At 45.5% G+C, this 11257-nt stretch overlaps 1 protein-coding gene across 1 annotated transcript in view; it reads right to left on the bottom strand.

Moving 5' to 3' along the window:
• Nucleotides 1–10847, bottom strand: part of LOC128583691 (cytochrome P450 1B1) — a 174788-nt gene extending 163941 nt beyond the window's left edge. The window contains exons 1-3 of the mRNA XM_053588150.1: nt 8183–10847; nt 6733–7776; nt 93–3979 (exon numbers count right to left, since the gene is read on the bottom strand). Coding sequence (XP_053444125.1) covers nt 3391–3979; nt 6733–7775 — 1632 coding nt within the window. The 5' untranslated portion in view covers nt 7776; nt 8183–10847 and the 3' untranslated portion in view covers nt 93–3390. Of the gene's footprint in view, nt 3980–6732; nt 7777–8182 lie in introns of the transcript that reaches the window.
• Nucleotides 10848–11257: the final 410 nt, after the last annotated feature.

Below are 11257 nucleotides of genomic sequence, written 5' to 3' on the forward strand. Positions count from 1 at the left end.
CATGTAATGTAACTACTACTATGTATGTATACACTCAAAGCATACATGATAAAGCACAAAATTAATAAGAAGCTGTCCTCGAGTTAGAAACATCTATTAAAGTATACCTTTTTTAATCACACAGTTGTATCACAGCTACAAACATACAAATTAATATATACTGCTATGCAACTATTTGATCTAATATAGATCTAGTATGAAAATATTAAGGCCATAGTAACATTTCACAGGTAAAGGCTAAGTTCTGGAACATGAAAGTTTTTTAGACAAACCTCAAAACAAACCTGAGACATCCTTTTGTTTTGGAAAAAAAGCAATTTCTCTTACAGAGTCCAAGCTTTAACATGCAAATGAGGCATTTATAAATGAAATAATTGTTGCAATAAACTGGACTACAGGTGTTGACTTTAATGGCAGTCAGTAAGTGTGATCTATCTCTGGTAGAAATCCAATGAGATTTTCTGATTAACCCAATAATCTAATTTTTGTCACCTCCCAATTAAGTTATTTTTGTTCCTTTTGGATTTTGTTTTCCTTCTTTAAATTATATTATAAGCATATCAGTAAGCCAGGTAACCTCCAAGCACATACCTTACTTTCTTCTCTATAAGCACTGCTTTCTCTTTGCTACAAGCATCAGACGACGACTGAGCCCACATACATGAAAATGGATTATCGCATATCTGGACTTGGTTGACTTAATGAGGCATCCAGATTGGCATGTGATTATTTTTACTGTTACACATCTAAATAAATGCTGTTCAGTATATGTAATCAGAAACAGATCTGTCATAAATTTGGCATATCAAACATTAAAAGCTACATCTTAATGCTGATTCCCCAGAATTTATTTCAATTCCAACTATGTAATGTAACTACTACTATGTATGTAACTACTACTATGATTTGCAGACGCAAATCACTGTCTCAGCCCTGCTGGGTATAATGTTTTGGAATGGCCAGTGTCAAAAAAATTTAAACGTATTGGGCAAGCCTTTAGTTGAATTTAGTATCTTGACACAAACAATGTTTCATAGTCAAGAAGTACAGCTATAAACTTTTAAAATAAAAATTACATGAGTTTTATCATAAAATATTCCAAACTACAAAACAGATCTGCTATATTGTAGATTTTTAAAAAATAGACTATTTAAGATATAATACTGCTATATCAAACATCTTTTTTTTGAAATGTTAAATTGCTTCAAATTTTGTGCTCCAAATTAATCAATTTGCAATGAGTGGGAAAATGTTTAACCATCTTTCCTCCTCTTACCATCCATACACACAGCCATCATAAACGCCTTTCTTTGTAATTTTGATACAAAGAGTCCAAAAACTTAATAAAATTTAACAAGCAAGCTCTTACACTGTAGAACTTCCTTCAGAAGTTGAATTGCAGTGAAAATTGAAACTTACAACTTCACTTTGTACTTTCGCAACCTTCTGTCACTTTTTAAAAGGTTTTCAGGTTATTTACATAAACCAAATGCATACTTTGTGTTAGAGCTTTAGGCTTTCCCAGCTACCAGTGTAAATGTTCACAGGATTGGCCATCTTAAAGCAACTGATCTGATCGGCTCCCCTTCTTTCAATGTAATTCTTAAAACGGCTTCCCAAAACTATCTTCTGATTTTAACTTTCCAAAAAGCAGACATAAAGGCTACCATTTAAAAAATCACATAAGGAGAAACTAGATCAGTTCTAATGGGAGTTTCCCCCTTGTTACCTAGTGAAGAGAACGTCCAGATAAATCACGGCCTTTGTCTTCAGCAGACGCTGGTTAGAGTTCTCCGCTTTCCAAGGATAACGGTGGTTCTCACTAACTCCAACTGCAACTCAATAATCAGAATAGCTTTGAAATTAAATTTAAATTTAAGCACACCAAGAGTTAAATTTTAACATATTAATTAAATCAGTTTCAAACAGAGATTCTGTATTATGAATACAATTTTAATGTAGAAAGTTATAAAATAAAAACTCATCTTTGGATCTGATTTTGAGATTTGTCAGTTCTTGTCCAAGTTTTGGATGAAAAAAAGAGGCCTTGCTTGGTTTCCTTGTGCCAAAAATAGGGTGTTGATTTAATCAAGCTCATTTAATGGTTTTTTAGTCACATTTAATTTGAGCCACACTTAGTTGAATTGGTTGTACTTTTCAATTTGCAACATTATACAAGGCATATTATTCAACCTTTTCCTTAACAAAATAATACTAATATACTGCTTACAGATGATTATGTAATATATATTATATACGTGTATATATATATATAGAGAGAGAGAGAGAGAATACTACTTGATAGCTTCCTTTTAACTTATGATACTTACTAAAATCAGTATATTACAATCACATAATTTGAAGTTTAGTTGGAAATTTGGGGGTTTCTTTTTTGTTTATTTGTAGGTTTCTTGCTCATGATTGAAAAATTGTACTTTGGCAAAATTGTACTTCGGCAACCAAAGCTTGGAATTTTACAATTCAACAATTCATACTTCAAAATGCATGATAAATTACTTACACCCACTATCATCACTAATTCAACTATTAATTTCTTTTTAAGCAACTGACCTTATGATTTATCCTAAAAAGTATGGAATTATATCAGAAGCAAAAGGGTAAATCCACTCACAAATACCAGTCTGTCTAAGCGATTTCACTGAAAAGGCCAGAAGGGATTATTGGCTGTCTTTCTCTTTCCTGCTTAACCCCCTCAATCACATATGTTACACTGAAATTACTTGCCTTTGTATCTTCAACAATATACTCCATAACTTTTAACACAGTTTTCTATGGAGTCAATTTCTGTACGTGGAAGATGAATCAATCTCTCACCTAGAAAGGTATATCATTTATTGAAATACCTCTTCATTAGAAAGCGTGTGTAAATATAGAATGTAAATGTCTTAACACAATGACTAAGAAAATGCCAGGAAGGCTATGTTAACCAGTGTGATGAAAATGTGTCAAATGGTCTATAAAACCAGTGTATGGTGCCCCACGATCGCATTAATGTACACAGCTGTGATTTAATAATAATAAAAAAGAAAGCATGTGTGTGTGTGTGTGTGTGTGTGTGTGTGTGTGTGTGTGTGTGTGTTTTAGCTCCAAAGAAGGCTACCCTAAGAAATTATTACTAGCAGGCTCCAGTATATGTATAAAAATTCCTTGGACCCTTTAACTCTTTGATTTGAAGACTCTTCCAGGCGCTGGTGCACAGCCCAGTACGCAGGAGGAGCTCCTCAGCATGAAGCCCACCTCTACTGTGGGGTTTATGCTCACCTTACAGGCTGAGAGGCATCACAGAACAGGAGCTAGAAAAAAACGGAATTTTACTTCCCATCCCCCAAGACTTGAGTAGTTCTAAAATTTCCGCTTGCCTCTGGCTTCTCACTGGCAAACTTCCTCGGCTTGTAACTTTTGGACAGCACCGTCAAGGAGCTCCATGGACTCTCTGAGAGTGATGTTGATTTTAAATGACTTGGGTTTAATGCTCAGTCCATAAGTGAAATTCATTGTCAAGGGCTCTTTGGGGTTGGCTCTGAAATTGCACTGATGAGCAAGGATGGAGGTGAAGAGAAACAACTGCATCTTAGAAAGCTCTTCACCGATGCACCGCCGTCTGCCCACTGAAAAAATCATCACGCTGCTGGTCAGGTCCTTGTTGATGAAGCCATCCTGGTCCAAGAATCGAGTTGGATCAAAGTCTTCTGGGTTAGGCCATTTCACTGGGTCATGATTCACAGACCACTGGTTAACGAAAACCACTGTGTCTTTGGGGATGTGGTAGCCCAATATGGAAGTGCTGGCAGTGGTGGCATGAGGAATGGTGACAGGCACAAAGCTGGAGAAGCGCATGGCTTCATAAAGAAAGGCCATGACATAGGGCAGGTTGGGCTGGTCACCCATACAGGGCAGACGGTCCCTCCCCACAACCTGATCCAGTTCTGCCTGCACGCGAGCCTGCACATCAGGGTACCTGTTTTGTTTTTAATGCACAGGAAGAAGAATAAGTGAGCAAAATTAATTTTTCTTTCATCTAGAAAGTACATTACAATTTAATTTTACTTTTCTTTAAACAGGGTATGTAGGTCAGTGCCTGAATTAATATTTCTGGCAAAAAAAAATCTGAAACAGTTTCCTAATTTCTCACTAAATTATAAGACGGACTTGAGCAATTATATTTCCTGTAATAAGACTTGCATGGCTAAAGCTCTCTCTCTCTCATTATAAGGAAAAAACTCTAAATTTTCTCAGTCTAAAAAAGCACGGTAATGGACAAGGCTGATTTATCCGTTATGTACTACAGGGGCAAGGCCTGAGGCCCACGGTACTTTTTAGGGGACCATGAAAACTGTTTCATGTCTTTTACAATTTTCAGACCTAAAAAATGATCTTTTAGATAGAAGAAACTGTTTCATATGTCATTTTAATCTATTAATCTTTATACCAATGTTGTCATAAAATATAATTGTACTTTGGCAATAATATAATTTTCTTATAGAGTAAGGAATCTACAAAGGCAAAAGCACCTGAGAACCACAAAAATTCAAATGTGGCTCTTAAAGCAGATTTCTAAAAATTTTCCCCTCATTTATGTGGATAATTGCAACAGACATGCTGTTCTCGTTTTACACAAAGATAACTGGTATCCTCATGGATAAAGCTACAGACTTCATTTTCTAAATTTAAAAGCAAATTCCCAGTGTTCATAAGATTATGGTGTTAATTATAATATACTGTTGATTGTATCAACTGGTCTGATCCTCTTGGGAAACAATCTTAGCACAAAACAAGATCCACAGGGTAACTCTCCCCCCTCATTTTAAAACCAGTAACCATGCCTAGAGATGAATTTTTTAGGAAACAATCTAACAGTTACAAAAATACGCAACTATAACACTAGCTAAATTGTAAAAGTGCCACCAAGAAATGATTATATATAACTATACATCCTTATGGCAAAATTATGTAGTCATCAAAAATTATTCAAATAAATATTATAAGATGGGGAGATAGCCCCTACAATAATTCATGTACAAAAAACTAATTATTGCAACTCTGAAAAAAAGTGTAGGTGATGAAATTATGGCTGATCTAAGAAACTGCTTGTTCGACACCACATGGCAGGGGTCTGCCAACTTTTTTCATGAAGGATCGTGTGGACCAAAGCCGCTCTCAAAACCATTCAGTTCTGCCCTGTGATGTAGGGTGTAATCAGCCAGAGACAATAATTAATGAATGGGCATGGCTGCATTTCAACATTTACATACAAAAACAGGTAGTGAAATATGCCAAACCCTGTCATATTATCTTTTCACTAAAAAGGAAGAAAAAAGTTTTATCAGTGTATAACCCCCAGAATTATTTACTTTTGCTATTCAAAAGTACAGGGAGAACTGTGTACAGTTCAGCGCTAGTGAAAAAGAAAGGTTGTTTCAAAAGATAAAATGCACATCTGGGGATGCAAAGCACCTACTGAACCCGTTCTGGCATGACCTTTTCCCTGATCTGTGGTTAACTTCTCTTTATTTGATTTTAGCCACACACACCCCATACGTGTCTCTATGATCTCAATACTATTTTAAAGATACAAAAATGTTTAATTTGTGAAGATAGCTGTACAGAATTAAGGAAATATAGATTGCAGTAGATTTTCATGAGAAAAGGTGTCCCTCTGCCTTCCAAATACCACATACTGTGGCGTCTGCGGATTCAGCATTTCCAGCTGCTTATTTGCGCGCCAAGACCTGGCACAAACCGGATTTCGGGTCTCTCGGGCAATCAATGATGCTTTCGCCATGCGTGAGCGGTATTTTCTCCTGGGCTATGGTCTCCCAAATAAAATGCGGGCCGCCCAGTTAAATCTGAGTTTCAGATAAACAGCTACTAATCTTTCAGTGTAAGTTAAGTCCCGTGCAAAATTTATTTTTAATTTACTAAATCTGGCAACCAGACATTGCGGACCTGTGGAAATCTTGCGCGTTGGAGTGAGCACAGGTCGTCGCCCTCATCAAGGTGCTCACTAGATGAGCTGAGGGCAGGGCTCTGGACACCCCCGAATGCCTTTCTTGCTGCTAAAAGTGCTTTTTATGCCGACACTTTTCTCACTCCTAGCGCCACAGTTTAATAAATCCAGCACTACCCGCTAGCTTTGGGGCGCGGTCGGAAAGCCTCGGTGTGTGTTATGCGTCTGCGGAACTGACCTTCCGACTTCCTTCGCCCGGGAACAAAGCCCTGAGCCGCGTTGCGCTTTCAGTGCTGGGACTGTGCAGCCTCGGATCCGCGCGGAACACTAGCCGCGCGGAGGATGTGACATTAAACCTACATATGGCGTCCCCCATTCTTTGGTAACCATTCCAATTTTACTTCCACCGCGGCAGGGAGAGAGAAAGGTCAGGGGTGATCTGTAAGCACTTTAAAACCTTGGTTTTCAAGGGGGTTCTTAGAAATTTGTTCCCACTCGCTGTGGGGTAGAGAGTAGAGACACCCTGGGAGACGCGGGGAGAGGAGGTCGGGGCTCCGCTGGGTGGGGTGGGAGCGCTAGGGTCTGGGCCCGCACCCCGCCGCCCTGGGCGTTGCTTTCGGGACACCATCTCAATTTTGAGGGGTGGCGAACTGGATCGAAACCCCAAGCCTCGCTCACTGCTCACGACCTCAGCATACCCCACTCCCACTCTGCCTTTTTCTAAGGGGAAGGAAGTCCTGATCCGCACCCCCCGGAGGCTTTACCTGGCCAAAAGGAGGAGCAGCCACTGCAGCGCCGTAGACAGCGTGTCCTGGCTGGCGCCGAAGATGTCGGTCAGAGTGGCGGGCACGTTCTCCAAGTCCAGCTGGGCGCCACCATGGCCAGAGTTTCCGGTCACCTTCTTTTCCGCGGAGAGGATGAAGGCGTCCATCAAGTCCCGAGGAGCGGCCCCGGGCCCAAGGCATTCCCGGTGCCTCAGGAACTTGTCGAAGACGAAGTTGGTGAAACTGAGGTTGATCTGCGCGAATTCGCGGAAGGCGGTGCGCACCGGGTTGGGGAAGAGCTGCAACCAGGGCAGCACGTCCACCAGGCTTCCCGCGCCCACTGTGCGCCCAAAGTCCTCGTTGTGGCTGAGCAGCTCGCGAAACTCGGCATCGTCGTGGCTGTAGCGACAGCCGAAGCACACGGCGCTCATGACGTTGGCCACGGCCACGAGGGTCAACGGCCTGGGATCGAGGAAGGCGCCGCCCGCACTTCCCCGCACCAGCAGTGCCACCAACTCGCGCGCTTCGCCCAGCACGTGGCCCTCCAGGACGCTGCGGCTGTGCGGCTGGCGAGTGGAGAACGCGCGCATCGTGCCGTGCGCCGCGCGCCGCTGAGTCTTCCAGTGCTCTGAGTAACGCCCGAATGCTATGCTGCGGCCCCCGGACACCACGCGGAAGGAGGCAAAGGGCGGCCGGTCAGCGAAAACCGCGCCCTGCTGCACCAGAGCCTCGTGGATGGCGCGCTCCCCATTTAGCACTACTATGGGGCAGCTGCCTAGGCGGATCTGGAAGACGTCGCCGTAGCGCCGCGCCAGACGCGTGAAGGAGAGGTGAGCGGCCCTGCCCACCGTCAACACGTTTCCGATCACCGGCCATGGGAAGGGGCCCGGGGGCGCGGACCCCAGCTGCTGCCGCCGCTGCCTCAACAGCCACTGGCCCGCGTGTACGGCGGCCAACACCGCGAGGAGCAGCAGCAGCGTGGTCTGCTGGACGGACAGCAGGCTTAGTGGCCAAGGGTCGTTCCCGCAGAGGCTAGCGGCCATGCTGGGGACAGAAAGGTGAAGGTGTGATACAGGTGTGCAGAAGAACGAACAGGCGCCCCAAGCTCCTGTACCCAGCCTCGGACTACTGTTTGCCGTTGGGTGGAGAGGAGCCCACGCGCAGGTCAGATCCGGACTGGCTGTCCGCAGAAGTGGCCAAAGACGCCCCTTTTCATCCCCAGCCCAGTGTCTTGTGGAGGAAAGAAGGGGTGTGTTTCCGCCTCTCTGTGACCCAGCGCCAACCCCGCACCCCCCTCCCAGGCGAGTAACGGTTCCTGTAATTCGGGGCCAGCACCCGGGGAATCGAGGCGGCGGCTACTGGTTTCCTTTAAAGTGCCTACCACCCCACCCCCGCCCTGCAGGGACGGTCTGAAGGGGCCGCGGGAGGGCGGCTCAGCGGACAGACTAACCTTCCCAGACCCGCGGTTTCCAGCGGCGCGCAACAGAGGATCCCGAAACGGGGTCTTTACCGAGCACAAGACGACCGCCCAAACATCTCCAGGAACCCTGGCCACCTGCTGCCCGCTCTGGGAACTTTAGCACCTACTCTGGAGTCTCTTGGCGTCCTCAGATCAGAAGCGCTCGAATTGGGATGGGGACAGGGGAAAGGTGACTCCTCGGCCAAGCCCCGCTGCACCTGAGGCTCTGGCAAAGTGGGCGTTCTCTCATAGCGGTGGGACTGACACTGGTGTAGATTAGATGAGTGGTGTCAAGTCCTATGCTTCCCTGCGAGGCTCTCACCGCTGCATCGCAGAGGTGTTTCCTCACAGGGCTGAATCAAAACTCGCCATCCCGCTTCTCCGAGTTTTAAGGACTGGAGGAGAAAAAGAGCCCTGGGGCGGGGCGGCGGGCGCTGGCACCGTCCGACTGCTACTAGAGTCTGGGCGCTCGGGTTGCCCGGCCCGGCGGTAGCGGCGCAGCCCGACCGCCAGGGAGCTACACCTGCAGCTTTACTGGGAGCGGCGGCATAAAATTTCCGTCTGTTGAGTAGCCGTTCAGTCACCCCAAATCGAGACTGCACGATTTCCCCAGAAATTGGGACAGAACCACTCCAAGCCGCTGCGCTCTGGGTGGGAGCGCGCCTTACGCTGCGAGCGTACGACCTCCCTTGCCTCTCCGTGACCTGAGCTTTGTCCCCCGAGAGAAACGCGCTATAACGATCCGCAGGCACCCGAGTCGGGAAGGGAAACCTCTTTTAAAACAAGGAAATTCGGGTTGTGCTGGCGGTTTGCCTAGCAACGCTCCTGGTTATTTATTTTTCTTAAGTTCTCGACAACAAATTGGCCTCTTAGTTGAAGCGCTTTGACGTGGAAATATTTTTCCACCTAGTGTGATGAGATCAGGAATCCCTGAGAGCAGCTTCTCCCCAACCAGAAGGCGAGGGACCGTCCTGGCCGCGTCCGGAACGGATGGCGCAGGGCGTGAAGCCGCGCTGGGGCGAATACGGGGGCAGGGGACAGGGGGAGGAGAGACCAAGGAGGGAGGGACGCGAGCAAGGGCGGAGAGTGGCCAGAGGAGGAAAACAGCCCGCCTGCAAACTTGGTCGGGAGGTAATTTACTCTGCTGTCGCCTCCCCCTTGCGTGCGGAGCTGTGCTTTGTGTGCGCGGCTTCTGGAAAGTCGGCTACAGTCATACCCTTGGGCGCTCCCCGCGGCACCTGACGCGCGGAGGCGGCGGCCGCCACCACCCTTAGCGGTGCACGCACAGCCGAGCCAGCCAGACGAGCGGGTGGACTCTCGGTCCCAACCTGAAGGCCGCTCCATCCACGCATCGCGACCCCGCCTGGCACCCGCGGCTGGGTCCGGTTCCCAGGCACGCGCGCGCTCCACTAGGGGTCGCTTCCTTCAAAGGAGGAGCCACGGCGCTCAGGCTGGGGCTGAGCCCTTTCCAACAGGCTGGCGCATAGTATTTTGAAGATACCCAAGACAACAAGGTCTTCCCTTCGAAGCCGGGGAGGAGGAAAACGGGGTGGGGGGGAAACTCGGGGTCGAAGTGGGATCTATCTAGTTAAGCAGGTAGCAATTGTACCTCAGGGCCTCACAAAGGGTAAATATAAAAGTTGTGTTTACCACTGACAATCTTATGCTTTAAGTATTTTTCAAAGTACTTCAGATATTTGTCCTCCAAGCTATGGCTTCCTGAGCTTGGCTCTTTTTCTGGGATATGCCTCGCAAAGCACAGGAGCCAGGTTAAGGTTACGGCTCTTAACCTTTGTCAGGACTGTGGATCTCTTGCTATTACTGACCAGTTTACAGATGAGTAAACTGGGGTTCATAAAGGTTGTGTGACTTAACCCAAGTCACAAAGCAACCAAGAAGTGGAGCCAGAATCTGAACCCACGAAGTCCTACTCCAGATCCCTCATAAGTTTACTGGGAAGAAAATTTCAGATAAGAGGCAGAAAGGCCTTCTTTCTTGCCTGCTTTAAAAAAAAAAAAATTCATCTGGAAAAAAAATTGTTTTTGTTTTCATAAGTGAGAATTCTGAGGATCATAAAAATATCATATGCTCACCCTTTGCAATTAAATCGGTTATGAGGAAGGCCCACAGACTGCTGTCTCACAGCTGACCTTGGATTAGCTGATTACATCCTAAAGAAATATAAAGTGGTGTCTGAAGAGAGTGGACTTCTTGAGAGATTGAAACTAGCGATAAACTATCAGACCTGATAAGAGAATGCCTTTATGTAAAAGTTTCTATTCCAGTGGTTCTCAACCTTCCTAATTGCAACATTGATACAAATAGAAAAAAGGGATAATGACCCACAGGTTGAGAACCGCTAGTCTATTCAGTAATGTTTGCAAGATTCTCTGGGACTGATCTCACACATCATGAGTACTCAGACCAGTGGTAAGGTTAGTTTTTGAGCAACTGCATTGGTTTCCCAGACTGGTGTTGGCCTACAGTATATCCTTGCAATGTCCAACTGTAGCAAGACCCTTGCAGAACAATTCAGGACTCTGCTGTGTGTATCAGTCTCTCCTAGACTTTAATTTGGTGGATGAGAATTAGCTATAGGCTCATGCCAATTCTGGGCTGTCACCATTCTGGAAAGCATTTATCAAGGTTTCTCTGCCAGAATCGGAGCAAATAAATTTCTATTTTAAAAAACGTAAAGCTGTACCTACAACCTTCTGTTTGACTCCTTAATAATGCCATATAGTTTTTAGACCAATTAGATGCGTGCCTTCCTGCCATAGCAAGTACTTCAGATATATGTCCTCCAAGCTATGGCTTCTTGAGCTTGGCTCTTTTTCTAGAACATGCCTCACAGAGCACAGGAGCCAGGAGGGCAAAGCAAATGCTGGTGGAAAGATAGGCTCTTATTTAAGGTAGCTATGGTAACACCTTCTTCTGAATCTTCAGGCCTCAGGTTCTTAGGTCTTTATGATGCTAACCTCATTGCAAAGCCCTTCTGGCACCCAGTGAAGACTTTGAATAGATCAAAAGTGGCCTGAGTGTACCCCTGATCCAACTTAAGGTGTG

Source organism: Nycticebus coucang, chromosome 4 (assembly GCF_027406575.1).
Source record: "Nycticebus coucang isolate mNycCou1 chromosome 4, mNycCou1.pri, whole genome shotgun sequence".
NCBI classification, from domain to species: Eukaryota; Metazoa; Chordata; class Mammalia; order Primates; family Lorisidae; genus Nycticebus; species Nycticebus coucang.